Source organism: Lathamus discolor, chromosome 3 (assembly GCF_037157495.1).
Source record: "Lathamus discolor isolate bLatDis1 chromosome 3, bLatDis1.hap1, whole genome shotgun sequence".
Taxonomy (NCBI): domain Eukaryota; kingdom Metazoa; phylum Chordata; class Aves; order Psittaciformes; family Psittacidae; genus Lathamus; species Lathamus discolor.
In genome coordinates, this window is record NC_088886.1 from 26,287,041 (window position 1) to 26,305,715 (window position 18,675).

Below are 18,675 nucleotides of genomic sequence, written 5' to 3' on the forward strand. Positions count from 1 at the left end.
AACCATTTTCCTGCAATACCATATAGAAGTAAGAATACTTGATCGGCTGCTGCAGTGATGTTAAAACATTGTGTTTACAATAGGAAATTGAGTTAGTGCTCTTCAGATTACAAACAGAAAATGCATACCAAGCAAGCAACGTATGTTGCATTGAGCTCTGGGAATCAGCTTTGTGGAGTGCATAGAAGTAATGAAGTATCTGGTTGCAGCCAAGGTGTGTAGGTGACAATTCAGATTTTCCTTTGATTTTGGGTTTGCTACTCATAGGTAGAAATTTAATGAAAATAAATGTTGAAGAAGTTTCTAATACTCTGACATAGCCACAGTGTAAAGCCAAACGATCCTACAGTGTGAGCACAAGAAAGCTATGAAAGGTAAAGGAACTGGAAGGTGTTTAGAATCTCAGCTAAGACTGGATTTGAAGGTGAAATCTTTCAGGATTTTTTTATCAGTGTAGCTGATGAAAAGTGTAGCTTTTTCATCAGGGTAGCTCTTAACATTACAGGTACTTCTGTCCTCTACTTTCCTATTTTTACAGATAGCACATGGAAAAAGGAGTAGTGTCTGATTATTATCCAGTATAAATCTGACTATCTGAATCGGTATGCACTCCTTTTTGTGTGACATTGCCATTAACAAAAATGATATCTTCTGGGCTTGATTGTTTCTGTCCTGTCTGTTGATTTCTACACCCACTCTAATATCACCACTGGGATTGCAGAGTCAGGAAGGGTGAGAGACAAAAAGATGTTTATTGTCTCTGAATGTTAGCTGCAGTGGGAGCAGGGAAACAGGCCAGAACTCAGTGTTGTTTTTTTTTCCAGCAAACTTTGTGCTTAAAAAAACTGCATTGTGGTGGTAAACTGTAACCAACATGGCATTTAGAACTTTATTTGTGCTTGTACAGCTGTAAAAAACCAAAGCAGCAACAACAACAGCAAAATCTCCCTCTTCAACTAATTAAGGAGGTAAAATGCTTTACCAAAGCAAGATTTTGGTTCTGTTGATTGAAAACATGCTTGGCATTGTAGATGATTTAAATGTGTGGACTTGCTGCTGGCAACTTTTAATCTTTCAATTCAGATGCTGATGTTTCCTTCTGATGATGCTTCTTATATATCCTTTAGGAAAAAAAAAAAAAAGGAAGAATAATATCCACCACTGTTTTCCTTGCAGACCATGCACTAAGTTGCACACTACTTTAGGAAGGAGAAAAGGTTTGATTAGGTTTTAGCTAAATGTAGAAAATCATATCCTGCCTCAGCACTGAAGCCCTGGGTATGCTATGGTATGTGATACCAGAGAAAGTTACAGTCTCCTGCAGGCACATATGTGCTTCATTTTGCTTATTATGTGGCTTTGTTCAGGGTGTGGATGGGAGAAGGAATTTGAGTGCTGCAAAAACTGAGGCTACAAGAACTGAGCCTTCCGCTGTCTCAGTACTCGTTCAGCAGGTAGAACTCCTTGGGTAGGGGCACATCCATTAAACAGATCAGCAGTTTCTTCCTTGAAAGCATATGATCAGGAACATAATTTTCTGGGATATATCCTAATAATGAGACCCTGTGTATATCCTAAGGCAGGAGATGCGTAATTCGGATATGATGTACTGTGTGGTAATGACTGCTTATGTGAGAGCTGCTAAAAAGAAACTGGGAAAAAGCTGAAAGTTGGCCACTTGTTTTCACATTTAAATGCTCACTGGTGTTTGTTTTGCTGGTTTTCTGCCAAAAAGGAAGAAAAGATAAGTTATTTTGCTATGGAAAAGCACGGATATTCTTGATCTTTTGGTCAAACATACTTGCAAATCTTCTTCCTTTTAAGCTAGCGTGCCTGTGCAAAGTTTTTCTGACAACAGGTCTGCCACAGTATTAAGAGGAATCTGCTATTTTAAAACATTACAGGTAAACCAATACTGGGGCAGGGGCGGGGGGGAGAGATGGTCAGGGTAGTTTGGAAGCTGCTGACTAGAAAGAACAGGATGATCAATGTGAAGCACAGATCTAAAAGCACTTGAAAATGATAGAAGTAGGAGTAAGGTTAGACACTTACTCTTCATTCAACAAAACAAAGCACATTAAAAATTAAACCACATAAAAAAGACAGCTGTAAATTTAAGCAAAACATAAAAGCTTAAGAGATAGCACAGACAATTTGGGAGCATGTGATTGGAGAAGGACTTCAGTGATAGTACTTTTTCTTTTTCTTTTTTTTTTTTCTTTTTCCACTTTCCACTCAGGGGGCAGAACGCTCCGTTTGACACACACAAGTGTAGCAGATGAAGGTCAATATACTTGTGTAGTGAACAACGTTGCGGGACAAGTGAGGAAAGATTTTGCCCTTTCTGTTCTAGGTAAGTACATGATAATTTTTGTTACAGAAGAAGGGAATCTAGTGTGTACTTTGATAATATTTTAAAAATTATTATGCCAAAATGTATGTCCTTAGGGAAAAAAAAAAGCTAATTTGATAACATGGTTAGAAAATAAAATTTTAAAGTGAAGTTACCCCTACATGTGAATTTGTTGTTTCTTTTGTTTTAAAAGTGAAGATTCTTCAGGCATAATTTGGAATAACTGGCAGCTACTTGTGTTTTGTGATTGGTTTGTTTCCTTTCTGAAAAGGAGCTATGTCAACAAACTGGCTTTAGTTAGGTTGCTGTTTTAGTCAGATAGAAATCTGGGAGATGCCCACAGCTGGACTCCCACCCTCTCTTCAGTTTCTTGTTGCTTATAGCTTCACTGTCCTTTGGGTGTGATGAATGAGGTGAATCAATTTATAAGTGATCTGGAAAAGTGGGGGTTTATGTTTTCCTAGTCATGTTAGTTTCCAGCCAGATGAGTTCCCTGCTGGTTTACCACACAACCTGTGAATGCCACTATTGGTGAAAGGAAGATGACAAGAATGAGCGGTCAGGGAAATAGTGCTATTTCTTTTGGCACAGGCCAGAATTTAAACTGGTTTGTGTCAAAAGAAACTGGCCCCAGGAGACAATATGAAAATCATATGGATCTGCATAACACTGGGTATAATATGTATAGGTAAGTGGCATGATGGTAATAATCTATTGCAACAGAGATGTGAAGGCAAAGCCAAGATGGACAGGAAAATTAAACACTGGAGCTGAAACTGTTTTTGCAAAATAGAAATCTCAGATCCAGTAGAAACCTTCACTCGGCAAAGCCTTTGGTATTTTAAGGGTTATAAACCAAGTGTGGTAGTGGGTGAGCCTGCTAACATGTTTAGACAAGTACTGGTACAGCAGGCTCTTTAGATTGCTATTTAGAACAACTAATGTGTAATTTTTTTCACAATAATTTTTTCTAAAAAAAAAAAAAAAAAATCCGCACACCTACAATATTTTCCCGAGAAATACTGCTTTTTTGTTTAGTAACTATTTGTTATGAAATAGCAGGCCTGATGCAGGTTGTCTTACATTACTGTAAATCATTTTCGTTTAGTTTCTTTTCTCTAAGGTGCTGACCACTATTAGCTTCCCTTGTCTTCCGATGACTTATGCACATTCAGCCTGTGAATGATACCTCACATTCATGTCAGTTCATGTTTATTTGATGAGCTCATGGGAGTGTAAGTCTAGTAGAATGGAAGAGATGGATAAACACTGAAAAGCATTCATTGTTTTACTGTTTTCTTTGGAGGCTTTTAGCGGCAGGGTGTTCTGGGAATCTATTGTGTAGGCTTTGTTTGACTTGAATAAAAATGCTCAGTGAAGCTGATTGCAAATGGGCTAAGTGGAAAATTCTATTGTTCAGTCTTCTCTTCCTTTCCCTCAGTAATTCCTTTGTCTTTCTAGAGGAAAGTTACTGGAATGTGTCCTGATAGCAACACAGAATATTCATTGGCTCACTGTAAATAAGAACCCTACAGAGACTTACCAGTGTTTCTCTAAGTTGTTGTAGGAGGTGCAACAGGAGAGCCAGTTTGCATGGAGAGCTTGATGTAATAAGCATAATATTTATATTTGCAAAATTTTTTGTGTGGCTTTGTCATATTTCTGAAATTAACATGTGTTGATATCTTATGGTATTATTTTCGGGCCAGAGTGATGAATTGCTCTGTTTGTTTATAAATAGTAACTTTTGGCCTGACTTTAAAGTTCTGAAGTTTGTTATTTTAGGTTATATTTATTTCCCCCCATATAATTTGTTCACTAGTTGATGCATTTTGCCTCATTGCGTTTGAACATTAGAACCCATACAAAAGTCTGGTTTGCATTGCTTGTACAGTCACAGCAGGGAATTTGATTATAATTGCATCACAAGCTGGTAAGAGTGCCAGTACTGGCAGCATCTTCATTCCTGAACACTAAATTCTACTGACCCACATCTCACCATGTGTCCTCTTAAGAGGCCAGCTTTTTAGTCATACTGAAGCAGTATCTTTGCCGTTCCAGTCAAGTGAGATACAAACCTCCTTCTTTTTTCGTATTTTTCACTGTAGTTCGTACTCTTCATTAGTATCTAAATCTGGTGTAGCAACATTTTTCTCTGTGGCAATGAATTCTTCATATTAACATAATCCTTATTCTCATAAAACTTGCTTCCAGCTTAGTGATAGATCACAAATAAGCTGCTGAATAAATTTTAATACCTTCTTTTCAGGTCTTCTACCTAGGCTGAGTTTTAATTTTGTAGGTTTATTAAAGGGTAGTATCTGGCTCCCTAGTCCCACATTTTTGTTGCTAAACTTTCAAAAATCTCTTGGGCATTAGGCTGTCATTCTTACACCTATAGGCCTCCTTTTCAACCTGCTTTATTCCATGCCTACTCTCATTTGTGATGCCTTTTTATTTTGGCCTGAATATACCAATGTCTCTACTTTGAAATAAATAGTTGGTCGGATCTCTTAACCACCTTAACCCATTCATAATCTGGCCTTTCTAATCCAAAAACAGATGAGTCTGTGTAGTCCTGTTGACTGAGATTATTTGAAAACACTTCATCAAGTAGTCAGCCATACAGTAAGAAGTAAGAGTTTCATTGTATTGAGTTAACAATTTGGGGTGTGGATATGCATTTTAGGGGTATTGTTTTGTCTTCTGTTTCCTAGAGACACATATCTGTACCGCTGCAAGATACCTTTAGACCTATATAGTTTGCTCATTTGCTGTATGGAATTGGCTGTATTTGCATAAAATACATGTATGCTTTTACACAACAACCATTTTTTGGTAATCTATTGTATTTCAGAGCATGCTGGTAAGGAAAAAAAAAACCAACATAGTACGTAGATAGGCAAGTTGACTCTTTTTTGTAAATCTGTTGGAAAACAAGCAACATGGTAACAACTCTTTAAGTACATGGTTTGAACAGATAAATCACTTGCTGCTTAATATGGGTGACATATTTTCTTTACAAACTCAAAAAACTTTCCAGTGCATAAAATCAAATGTGGCCCTACTAACAGGTGCTCATCATCTTTGCCCTACTGCACTTACTCAGAAATATTGCCCTACAGACCTCAGCACCCTGAGTATCTCTCTGGCTCTGAAAATGAAGTGAGGTGAATACTTTATGGGTCTGTGGTCCTCTCTTGCCTTTTGCATGTGCTAGTATGGTTAAGGGGTGCGGAGCACAGTGCATATATATTGTCTACTAGGTTAGTTCTGCAGTGTAGGTTAGTAGGTTGTAGTACTACAATAGTAGGTGAGTTCTACAATGTCTCACACCTGGACCTGTTTCTGGTAGATCTGAGCCATTCACTGATTGATGTGATTAAGGGAAGCATACACTGAGATACTGTCATTACTGTATTTAGAATCATAGAATTGTAGAACAGTTAGGGTTGTAAAGGACCTTAAGATCATCTAGTTCCAATTGGTTGCAAGTAATATTTGCCAATGTTGTTGTCTTGTCTGTTTGCAGTGCCTCCAGGGATTGTGGGTGAAAATAAATTGGAAGACGTGAAAGTAAAAGAGAAGCACAGAGTTACCCTAACATGTGAAGTGATAGGTAAAAGTATATAATATTACTTATGAAACCCATGGTGTCAATCATCATTTATTCTGAACAGCATGTTTTTAATGGAATTTATGGTTCAGTGGAATTTCAAAATATCAGATTTAACCATGGTGCTTATAGCAGGACTAAGGTCTCCTCCTTATAAATGCTACATAAAATGTAACATTTGCTGTGATTTTTCTTCTCTAAAGGTTGGTGGAATTTCAGAGGAGGTGTATATTACTTCAAGAGGTTCAATAGAGCGCATATTCCAAAATGTTTCCCTAAAGGATGTATTTTAAAAGGGTATCTGAAATAGCTTTTATTGTTTGCTTGTTTGGAAATGGTTATGCCACAACTAATATTTGTGATATTCTTTACTCCATTAAGGGAACCCTGTACCACAGATCACCTGGATAAAGGATGGGCAGTCTCTGACTGAGGATGAGGATCACAAGTTTCTGTCCAGTAGCCGTTTCCTGCAAATCACCAATGCTCAAATCACTGACACAGGCAGATACACATGTATTGCATCCAATACAGCTGGAGAGAAGAGCAAAAGTTACAGTCTTAATGTACTTGGTAAGACAGCTGGGCTGGCTCTTGCAGAGAAAATATTAATCTCAGGAAAAAACAGATAATCACATTGGAATTTTGTAGTACTTTAATTACAGCAATGTGTAAGCTGCCTGTCTACAATTAAAATTTTATAGCTTAGTAAATTACAAATAATAGTAGTTCAACATAAACAGCAGTTCTTTGCTTTAGACAATATAGAGCTAGAAAATGTGGAACTGTGACAGGACTTGTCTGAATGGAATGAGCAGGACAGTACATTGGCTTATTGTGATTCAAGGAAGAAGTATCTGAGAGCACTTCAGGTTATGATCTCTTCATAAAAGCTGAAACCATCTGCAGTTCTGTTTTGTTTTGTTTTTTTTCATGATGGTTATTGCATAACCACATACAAACAATGGTGAGTTTGTTTACCACATCCTCATTTCCTAGGATCATGCCTCCTACCAATCTGCTTCTCACAGGATCATCAAGCAGTGGGTCTGCCAGCTGCTGCGCAAGAAGTGATGGCTGGCTTCCTGATGACCTGTGTTTGACAAAGGCTAAGTGTGGATGATTCCACTGACATGGGCCAATTGTTGACTTCAAGACAAAAGATAAAACCAGATGAATGTTGTCTCATTCTGGGTTTCAGCACATCTCATAGGAATGCCTCCCAGCTATTTAAGGCTGCAACCAGATTCTTAGACTGAACAGGGAAAAGAAAATAGGATTTTCGCAGAGGTCCTTTTTCTGGTTAATGATTTTGTTGTTCCTAGTGTCTCCAACCATTGTGGGTGCAGACAACCATGGAAATGCAGAAGATGTCACTGTTATCCTTAACAGCCCAACATCACTGGTTTGTGAGGCTTACTCTTATCCTCCGGCAATGATCACCTGGCTGAAAGATGGTAATCCTTTAGAATCAAACAGAAATATCCGCATTTTGCCAGGTAAATGTTTAGTTGTTATTGAGAAATAATACTTTTTTATTGTTCAGTTTCCTGTTACAGATTTAACAAGAAAAAAATCAAATAATGTATTTCCATTAAGCACTATGTTTGTACTTTTCTAGCATTTAGTAAAATTCCATTTTTCTAGATCCTTAGTAGCTTGCCATTTTTGATTTGTGAAATGACTCTTACCTAACATATCTATGGAGGTGGAGAACAGGAGCAAGCTTCACTGATAACACTGAAGCCATGTAGATGAAAAAGAAAGTTAGCATTGTTAACTGCAAGTGTTCAGAAAAAGAATAAGTCGGTATTGATAGCAAGGAATTGAATAGTAATTCAGTTGCATTTCTAGGAATGCAGTCTAAAAAGAGCTGCAGCCAAGTCAAATAGTGACTCACCTCTGAGAATGCAGACTGTATAAATCATAAGTCAAGTGGGTACTATGGGAAGGAAATTGATGGATTTCAAAGTTGTAGAGGCCACCTGAACTCTTAAATCCTACCGATTAATTCATATTTGCACTTCTGACATTGTGGCTGTTTCTTCTGTCCATTCTCCAGAAGGAGTTAACGGCCTCTTTCATATGAAGAACTGCACTGAAACAGAAAGGCAATTCAGGAGCTTACATCCTCTCCATATATTGAATAAAGTACTCTTGCTAAATCTTACTGATTATGCCTCCTTTCCCTTTTTCTGTGAATGAAATGTGCAGAACCCCAAATCACTTAATTCTGTCTATATATCTTTAAGAAATTTCTTGCAGATAACTTTGTTAACAAATTTTCTGAGAATCTGTAAGCAACAGTATTTGTCATCCAAAGCACTCCTGCAAATTATGCACTCATTTGTTACACAGTATACAGGGCAGTCAGGTTTTTATGATTATCTAAAAGCAAAATTTGGACCAAGGGTTGGAAATATGCTGCAGAAACTATTAAAATAATTGGAAATCAGGAGTAAACGTAGATCTTTTTAAAGAATTATATCTTTTGGCAGGTGGTCGAACTCTGCAGATTTTAAATGCACAAGAGGACAATGCTGGAAGATACACCTGCATAGCCACAAATGAGGCAGGAGAAACTTTGAAGCACTATGAAGTGAAAGTCTACAGTATGTAAATACTTCCCAATAATATTTCTTTTTCATTCCTCCATTTTTTATGCCTTTGCAGTATTACTTATCCTGGTGAATATACAGATTTCTGTTAGTAGATTTACCTAGCAAACATCCGCAATAGCTCATGGCATTGCTTGAGGAAGGATAATAGAATAGTTTCCTGTTGCATCCTTCACAAATGCTGCTGTTGGGATAAAAATCTTAGTACCTCCCAGGGGAAGACATTTAAGAAACGCTGAACTCCAGTTTCTTCTGAAATGCTTTTTTGGTAATGACTTTCGAATCAGATGAGTACAGCACAATGGGAGATGTGAGCGGAGAATCTTGTGAGCAAAGAAACTGTTTTAGAAATAGAGGAGAGCAGGGAATCCATGACATCTGATGGGAAAATTTCTTGAGTAAGGTAAAACCAGAGGATACTAATTAAATATGCTTCCATGAAACATCATATGCACAAAAGCTTTCTTATTCAAGGCTTCGTGTCACATTTTCCTTTGAGCATTTGTGCCTAATGCTCTATTTTAATTCACAAACTCTTCATTATGGGCTCAGTCAAGCATGATTTTTCATCTTTTTTAATTTTCTAGTCTGAACTACAATTTGGTTTACTCCCTCACAGTAACTGTGTTGTTATTTTATGACAATAATTCCATAATAAGTCCTCTTTGGATTCAGAATAATGAGAAAATGACAAAAGAGATCATTACTGAAGTATGGCTGTCTAGCAACATAAAGCCCCCCACTTCCAAATGCCACTGCAACAGTCAGTTATTATACTGCTGTAACTTTTAGGGAGAATTTCAAATGTTCAATTGAAAAAAATAATGGAAAATGCTTTGAAAGCATTTAAAAGATATTATGATACCAGGGTGGGGGTAGCTGAAGAATTTTGAAATATTATGGTTTTGTTCTGATTCAGAAGGAAGCAAGATTTTGCAACACTGGTATTTCAATGGAATGGAAATCTTGAGTTTTGACTAGCTACTCTAACTGTAGACTTCAGTTCAGACGTGTTTCTGAGAATATTAGTTTCCATTAAAATGCTTTTCAGTGATTGCATTACACTGAACTTTACAGAATTCAAGCCAAACACATAATGAAGTTCTATAGGTGGGTAAGGCTATAGTTAGGTTTCCATGTCTAAAACTGTTAAGTACAGTTTTATATATTTTATATATAACGGATACAGTAGAAATAGTTTGAAATACACACATATATATATACATATTGAAAAAAAAGTCAGCTATGGGGAAGAGGCAGGCTACAGAGGAATGCACTTGCTTTCCCTGAGGTTATCATCCAGGTTTTCCCTTTGTCCGGTTAAATTTGAAATGCTGTCTAAGGCATTAAGTCACAAAAATCACACTTGCTCTCTTTGATTTTGTGCAGTTCCACCAACCATTAACAAGGGGGATATCTCAGGGATGGGTCTGTCCCCTAAAGAAGTGAAGATCAAAATAAACCACAGCCTGACTTTGGAGTGTGAAGTTCACGCCGTTCCTGCTGCTGCCGTCAGCTGGTACAAGGATGGACAGGCCAGTCACAAACTGAATTCCTTCTAATGGGCAGATTTTGTACAGAAACAACTGCATAATCACTGTCACTACTAACAAATATTCACACAGCCTAACAGGTTCATTTTCAGTGCTGAAGACAGCAGGAAATCATCTTCCCCCTGTCATGCTGGCATGAGCACCTCTCACACACCTTAGGATGCTTGCTGTTGGCCAGACCTCTGCAAATTGACACCCTTGGTTTTTTGTGGGTGCTTGGCAGTGCTGCTGAGACATCAGTTTCCAGGGCCTGTTACCGGCTTGTGCTTTAAGGAGGGGGGCCCTGCCCAGTACTAGCACCCCATGATATGACCACATGTCCCTTTGCTGTTGTGTAAAATCTCCAAAGGTCATGTTAAAGAATGGCTTCATGCTTGGTTCCATTAAGTGCTGCCCTTGCAGAAGCTGCAGAGAACCTCCTGCTTGGTTCTGGCAGAGCTCCCGAAACCACAAAGGCATCTGGATCCTCTGTGAGGGGGAATGAGTCATGGTTCATGCCACACACAGTCTTCACAAAAACATTGGTCTGGAGAAGTTTGGAAGAACAATGCCACAGTACAGATGTGCATTTTACTTTGGGCTGGCTACAAATAAAACAGAAACTGTGCAACTCCTTTGTAAGAAATAAGACTACAATCTCTTGCTTTAGCTGTTCTTGGTAGGGCACTTAACAGTGTGGCAGGCTGCTGCACCCCTCCAGCTGGAGTAGCTCTTGCTGGATTCACAAAGCATGTCTGTCTGTTTTGATCATATGCTGTAATTCTTGGATCTCCTGGGGGTGCTGAATGTATTGCCAGTGAAAAATTATGCTGGGAGTAGTTGAGAGGTCCCCAAAGATAGACAGTGGCTATAAGAAGCTTGCTGCCACTGTCAGAGCAGCAGCTTTTTCTTAGGATGCCCCTAGGTAAATGGCTTTCAGTCACATGCATGAACTAACCTAATTGTCCGCTGCAGGCCAGGAGTTCTGTGTTGACTGTCTAATGTGTTGTGTTTTCATTGAGAGATACAGACTGCAATAGTGTAGTCTCTACTGTCATGTAGAGACTGTGTGATATAAATTTTAGGGACAGTAAGATCTAATCCTGTGTATCTCTGCGTTGCTGCTGCATCCATTTTATGTTTACACTGTGCCCATAAGGGGCAGCAGATCCAAGTGGCTGTGTGGCTGTAGGGTGAGTTAGATTGAGTTGTTCACCTCGTACAGAAAAGTATATGGTAGTTTTACATGTGTGGATTTTCCATCAGCTCATCAACTTGTCCAGTGAGTTCAGGGAATTAAATTAGCCTGGTTTAATCAGATGTCACAAGAGCCCTTGCCTGAGGGGGATGGCATTGCTCTTTACACAGCAACTTGCATCTGGGGTTATGAATGACGTAAAACCACATTCTCTTAGGAGGCCAGCTACCAAGATCAGAAAGGTGAAGATGCAGAGTTTCTGGTAACCCTGGAAAGAAAACCATCTCCAGAAACCTGGAGCTTGATCAAGTCTACTCAGGGAGAAAATGCTTTTGGTGTGAGGGAAAGAGGAACAGATGAGAGGGAAGCTGGGCTTCACCACCTGTGGCCAAGGCTGCTGTCCCAGGAGACCTGGCTTAGGACTGTGTCCTAAAGTAGTGACCCTCAGTAATCTGATGTCCTAAGTGACTGCTTTTTTTGCATAGATTAAAAGCAGGCCTTGCCAGAAGCATTAACAAAAATTGAAAGATGCTCTGTTGTTAGTGGTATCAAAGCAGATGAAATACCAAATTCTTACTCCTAGTGTACTGCCTAAGGAAGGATTTTGAAACAACCTAAATATGACCAAAAGAGAGATGACATCATATTACTTCTATGAATGTGGCTATTTCTAGTGCATATTTAGCCAAGTATTAATTTCCATGTCAAATTACATTACAGACACTTAAACCAGATGGTCATGTCATTATCCAAGCTAGTGGCCATACTCTGCAGATTAAGGAGGCTCAAGTATCAGACACCGGTCGTTACACTTGCCTGGCATCAAACATTGCTGGAGAAGACGAAGTGGAATTTGATGTGAATATACAAGGTAAACAGAGTTCAGATAATAAAATTCTTCTGGTGGCCTCCTTTTCTAATGTTCTGCAATGTTGGAATTTTTATAATTTTACACCTTTACACCTGTATCCTTTTATACCTTCTTGGTCTAATCCAATGCTTTTGTGTTTTGTGTGATTTCTATTTCGCATGTATTCTCTCATCTTTTAGAAATGCAGTATTTGGTTATTCTTTCTAGTTTGTGACATATGCAGTGTTTTAGAAGTCAGTAGAATAACATGGTAACTCTAATCTTCATCTAAACTACTAGAAAAAGTTTTTAAGTTAGCATAAACCAAGACATCATATTCTTTTTGTCTGTATTGAGTAGTACTTAGATATCTCAGGCATAAGCATGTTTTTGGTCTACACACTGTGTGTAAATATAAAAATCATTAATAATTTATGAAAGTTTACAGAAACTTGGAACTTGAATGAAAGCAGATATCTTACTCTTAAAGTATTATTCCTGATTAACATTCTCTGTGCTTTGTTACCAGGTCTTCTTACACTTATTAGTCTTCAGTAGATATTCAGTAGGTTGTTCAGTTGTTCATTCTGACAAAAACAGCTAGAATTTTCCTGTGTAATTTAAATTGGAGGAGAGGGGTTAATTTAATACACTTATGTTTTATTGCTACTATTTAACAATCACAGTATCTTTTAATTTATTGATTTTTAAACTAGTTATTTCTGCTGTAAAATTCTAACACTTTTCCCCCTTGGTTGTAGTTCCTCCTAGTTTCCAAAAGCATTACAAGGAATGGGAAGCTGGTAACACAGTAGATACAGGAAGAAGTGGAGAGAGTAAAGATGTGATTGTTAACAATCCCCTTTCACTGTACTGTGAGACCAATGCTGTTCCTCCTCCAGTTCTTACATGGTATAAGGATGGCAATCCTCTGAGCTCTACTGATAAAATACTAATCTTACCAGGTAAGTATTGAAATGTCACTCTCTGACATTAAGAAATGGCATTAGTGCTAATATTTGTGTAGTAATAACAAACTGTTCCGCTTCAAAACACTACCTTAATATTCTTTTCAGAATTTCTTGACTTTTTTTCCTGTCTATTGCTCATCTGTTGGGAGTCAGATGACAGCCATTCCCAAAACGTATTCCTTCTTAGGTCCTCTCTCTGAAGCTGTTTACATGGCTATGCTTTAAATGAGGAACACTGAAGAGTACCTATAGGCTTCAGAAGTAGATTTTCCCAGTTTGGAACAGGTTTACTGGAGTATTCTGTTTTTATATTTCCTTCTGCCTATTAGTTCTCTGTTACCTTGCTGAAAAATATTTATGGTTTTGGTTGAAGGATGTCTGGCTACATGTTGCTGAGTGGAAACGAATGTTATTGCTTTATGTGGAATTAATTACTCTTTTCTAACATTTCAGTATGAACATTGTTGAATTCCAAGTATCTGCCAGTAGAAAAAGTAGCTCGGAAATAAAGTCTTTAGTTACTTATAATTCAGAACAAATGCTGACCATGCACGAATTTGCTTGCTCAGGTCTCTAGTGAAATGTGGTGTGGAAATGATGGAAACTGCTTGATGCTGCATTTAAATCTTGATTGTGTTTTTCTTCCAGGAGGCCGAGTGTTGCAGATTCCACGGGCACAGGCTGAAGATGCTGGGAGATACATGTGTGTGGCAGTAAATGAAGCTGGGGAGGATTCCATTCATTATGATGTCCACGTGCTCTGTGAGCTTTCCTGCTTTTGTTTTTCTTTGTAATGCCAAAATGAGTTCCATGGAAACTAATGAAGCATTATAGTCCAGGTTTACTTAATTTTTTAAAAGTTTATAAATAAATATTTTTAAACTATGAAATTAATGTGTTTATATAAGGTGCTTGAGTTTTGCAGAAGTATACAGAATTGAATGAAAATAGTGTTAATGTTGTTAGTTTAGTAAGTTTTTAGGTTATTGCTATTGGAATTCAGTTGCATTACCCCCATCACACTTCACCAAAAAGAAAATCATAGGTAGAAATCCGGGTTTTATTTTGCTATCTCTTGTTCCCTAATCAATTTCCAATTCAAAATTCTGACATACTAGATTTTTCTCTCTCCTTATTTTGGTCATCATTTTCTAAGATATCTGCAAAACTCCCAAAGGCTTGAGGAAATCAGTGATATAGATCAACTATTGAATGCCTGCAGAGTCCCTATCCTATGAACTGTTTACAAACATTGCACAGAAAGCTTTTGTACACTGCTTGCATTGTCTGTTGATGTACTCAAGGTTTTTGCCTTGGGAAACGCTTATTTCTGTGTATACCACTAAAAGGACTGATTTATTGTTAGGAAGGGGTACTGCCTTTGAAATCCTCTTTTGTTCTGACAGCAAAGAACATGATGGACTAACTGGAAAATGAACTTTCACCTCTTCTTCATTATGGCTTCTGTGTATAAGTGCAGTTTTCCTCCAGTCCTTTGAATTATACTGATTTGTTCTAGCTGAACTACTCTCGGGATTTTATTATCTCTCATTGTATCACTGAAAATTTCACTACTTTCTGTTAAAATCACAATCTAAAAGATTGGTCTGTAATCTTAAAAAAACCAAACTAAAATAAATGAAAAAGAAAAAAACAAAATAAACCTCAAAACTCACAAACAAAAGACACCAGGAGATACTAAGTCACATCATTCATACCACATTTTGCTGTCTTGTAGTACCACCATCCATCAATGGAGCTGATGGTGATCTGCCTGAAGAGGTGACTGTGCTTGTGAACAAGGTTGCAGTGATGGACTGTGTTGCAAGTGGCAACCCTTCTCCAAGCATTACCTGGCAAAAGGATGGCCACCTCCTAGGAGAAGACAACAAATACACATTTTTGTCCAATGGAAGGAGGTTACAGGTAACTCTTACTGAAAACCTCCATTTTAGCATCACAAACACTGTACATAAAGACAAAACTGTTTAGGTTTTCTGAGTATGCAACTTTGAACTTTTTCTTCTACAAGGTGCTGCAAACCTAAGGCAATTTTGTCTCTTGTTGCTATTCCTCAGCTGCTGCTTCTCACTCCTGTGTAATTCCTTCAGTTGTGTTGACCTAATTGTTTGTGAGGTCATCCTGTGAACTACACCAGTGAGATCACTTGGTTTAGAGTAATGTTAAATGTTGTGGAGAACATTCCCTGAGAGAATTTCTTGATTATGAAATACAGTGTTTTGTTTTGTTTTAAGAAAACAGTGTATTCTGAAGAACTCCCCCTTCTATCAAGGAATGAAATTGGATGAAACTATAAAAACAGTGCTGAGCTCAATTCATAGAATCGTAGAATAGAATCATAGAATAGCCAGGGTTGGAAAGGACCTCAAGATCATCTAGTTACACCCCCCCCCAACCATGGGCAGGGACACCTCACACTAAACCATCCCACCCAAGGCTTTTTCCAACCTGGCCTTGAACACCGCCAGGGATGGAGCACTCACAACCTCCCTGGGCAACCCATTCCAGTGCCTCACCACCCTAACAGGAAAGAATTTCCTCCTTATATCCAATCTAAACTTCCCCTGTTTAAGTTTTAACCCGTTACCCCTTGTCCTGTCACTACAGTCCCTGGCAAAGAGTCCCTCCCCAGCATCCCTATAGCCCCCCTTCAGATACTGGAAGGCTGCTATGGGGTCTCCACGCAGCCTTCTCTTCTCCAGCCTGAACAGACCCAACTTTCTCAGCCTATCTTCATGTGGGAGGTGCTTCAGTCCCCTGATCATCCTCGTGGCCCTCCTCTGGACTTGTTCCAACAGTTCCATGTCCTTTTATGTTGAGGACACCAGAACTGCACACAATACTCCAGGTGAGGTCTCACAAGAGCAGAGTAGAGGGGCGGGATCACCTCCTTCGACCTGCTGGTCATGCTCCTTTTGATGCAGCCTAGGATACGGTTGGCTTTCTGGGCTGCGAGCGCACACTGAAGCCGGCTCATGTTCATTTTCTCATCAGCCAGCACCCTCAAGTCCTTCTCTGCAGTACTGCTCTGAATCTCTTCTTTGCCCAATCTGTAGCTGTGCCTGGGATTGCTCTGACCCAGGTGTAGGACCTTGCACAGTTCTCTCTATTTGATTCTTTAACAGTAAATCGTCTTACAGATTAGACCAACAACTGGTTGTTTTGTTGTTTTTTTTAATTCCCCTTAGATTCTGAATTCCCAAATAACAGATACTGGCAGATATGTCTGCATTGTGGAAAACATAGCTGGAAGCACCAAGAAGTATTTTAACTTAAATGTTTATGGTAAGTAATAATTTTCTGATGGCCATCTTTCAAATGCTAGTTTAGCTTGACTGTGTTAATTTTAGCAGATTGCTTAGCAACATGCTTAGCTTTTTGCGTCTAAGTCATCTTATTGGGTGTAATGGAGATTCTGACATACTAGAAATCAAAAATAAAGTATGTTGGCAACATATGGCTTTCGATACCACATGGTTTTAGTTCTTTCTATGTATTCCACATGGACAGAAATTACTGAAGGAGCCTTGTGTAGTGCCTGTGTATGTACACTGTATACAGGCTGCAAAGCCACTGAAATTATGAATTATAAACAGGTTGCATTACAGCATATTTTGATATGTTCATAAAGCGCTTTTTCCAAGAAAATTGATTAGAAAACATTAAACAAAGAGATATTGCATTGTAGAAGCTTACCTTTTAAAAATTTACCTTTTTTAGATTCCTTTCTATTCTCTATTTTTTGCTTTGTTGTGAAGCTAGAATAGGGTTAAAATAAATTTTGGCCTTTGGCATCACAAGTCTAACCCAAATACAATAAAGAAATCAAGACATATTCCACTGTTAAAAAATAGGCTCTCTGCCACCTTCCATTAACTCTCTTAATTAACTTTTCTGACTGAAACGTAGCTTCCCCTTTTATTTCTGCCTACTCTTCATGACACCACTTTCAGCTTTCCGTTCTGAATTGAAGATCAAATAAGCATTACTCTGCATCATCTGCACCATTACATTTTAAAACCTATCAAGGTATACTGGTACGTACATCTCTATCTGCTTTCACAGTACAATCTGCAGTCTTCTACATATGATCAGTATCTTTTGTCATATCCTTGTTAGCTAGTTAATCTTCTGTATTATATACTAGTTAGAAAGCAAGTGCTGTCTTCTCTCTCACTTAAATATAGCATCCACGTTGCCAGAATTATTCAGGTTATTACACACAGGAGGAATAATTTTTTTTTCTCATTCACACATGTAGAAAATTTACATGCTAAATGAAACAAATTTAGAGTGCTTCTTTTCTCTACTCAGTAATACAATTAGCCAAACATAGTGTTTCATGGGAAGAATTTGCCCTGGAGTCATTCTCAGAGAAGTTATTTTCTTTCAGTGGAGTCTATCCAGATATCCTGATGTTTGAGTTTTAAATCCAAATATTTCACTTTTCTTGACAGTTGTGTTTTTTAAAACTTCTTGCCTGTAATTTTTTTTTTTAATTGCTATAGTCTAATGCTACTATTTTAAAGGAAATATTTGCATGACATTTCAATTATTCCTTATTAATGCATTTTCATTTGATAAATTAGGCTATAGTTCAGGAAAGGACCACAGATGGTGATGCACTGATGGAAATGCATTATCACTAAGCAGCATGATCTTTGTTTTGTCAGTGTCAAAAGCAGGCTATTTTCTAGAATTTCTGCATGTTTCTGATGGAACTGCTTTCACTAATTTAAATTAAATATTGAGGATAATGCTCTTTACTATGTTGAAAATTCACTTCTTGTCTCAAAGGTAACAAAATTAAAATAAAACCTTCTAAAACGTTGAACATAAGCATCCAGTTTTAAAATCTTAACCTCTAATCTTAATAAATAGGTAATTTTCACATCAAATACTAAAACTGAGCCCCTTAATGCATCTGTATGCACATAGAAGCAGATTATGCTAGGCAGATATTCAGATTACTTATGGTTTATTTGTGAGTGCTTTTCACACGCTGTGGGGGCTGCAGAATTTGAAATCTGCCACCTACGTAGTTTAAGTAAAATTAATTAAAAGATAGCTCGGATTTGGCCCTGTATATTAGACTGCCCACTGTACTGATCTGCCCATAATCTCGTCTGTGGGAAAGTAACTGGAAAAGTAAATAAGAATAAATAACTAAAATGTCATCAGATCAGAATTCGTCGTTTATTCTAGTGAACCATTTTATGCTTATCATCAGGAATAGCCTTCAGTTACTCCAAGCTGAAAAATATGGACTGAATTCACCCAATTACATTGATTCTTCTTGTTTCTGGTGTGTCACAGAGGAGCAATAAACTTGGCTTAATGACTGTTTTGTGTCATTCAAGTGACAGAAAGCAGCTGGAGTATTTCTGGTGGATCTGGTCCAAAATACTTTAACATTTCTGTCTTTGAAGAAGAGGATTCCATGTGTTCTTTGGAATGATTTTTCCACCTAATAGAGCCAAGAACATGCTTTTGCTTTCCTCTTAAGTGTTTTATAT

At 37.9% G+C, this 18,675-nt stretch overlaps 1 protein-coding gene across 1 annotated transcript in view; it reads left to right on the top strand.

Moving 5' to 3' along the window:
- The window catches only part of HMCN1 (hemicentin 1), a 196,023-nt gene that overhangs the window by 131,380 nt on the left and 45,968 nt on the right, over positions 1–18,675 (top strand). The window contains exons 47-57 of the mRNA XM_065674233.1: positions 2,240–2,353; positions 5,886–5,972; positions 6,351–6,542; positions 7,295–7,468; positions 8,468–8,581; positions 9,977–10,122; positions 12,038–12,188; positions 12,929–13,132; positions 13,787–13,900; positions 14,877–15,064; positions 16,348–16,444. Of these exons, the coding sequence (XP_065530305.1) occupies positions 2,240–2,353; positions 5,886–5,972; positions 6,351–6,542; positions 7,295–7,468; positions 8,468–8,581; positions 9,977–10,122; positions 12,038–12,188; positions 12,929–13,132; positions 13,787–13,900; positions 14,877–15,064; positions 16,348–16,444 (1,581 nt within the window). The remainder of the gene's footprint in view (positions 1–2,239; positions 2,354–5,885; positions 5,973–6,350; positions 6,543–7,294; positions 7,469–8,467; positions 8,582–9,976; positions 10,123–12,037; positions 12,189–12,928; positions 13,133–13,786; positions 13,901–14,876; positions 15,065–16,347; positions 16,445–18,675) is intronic.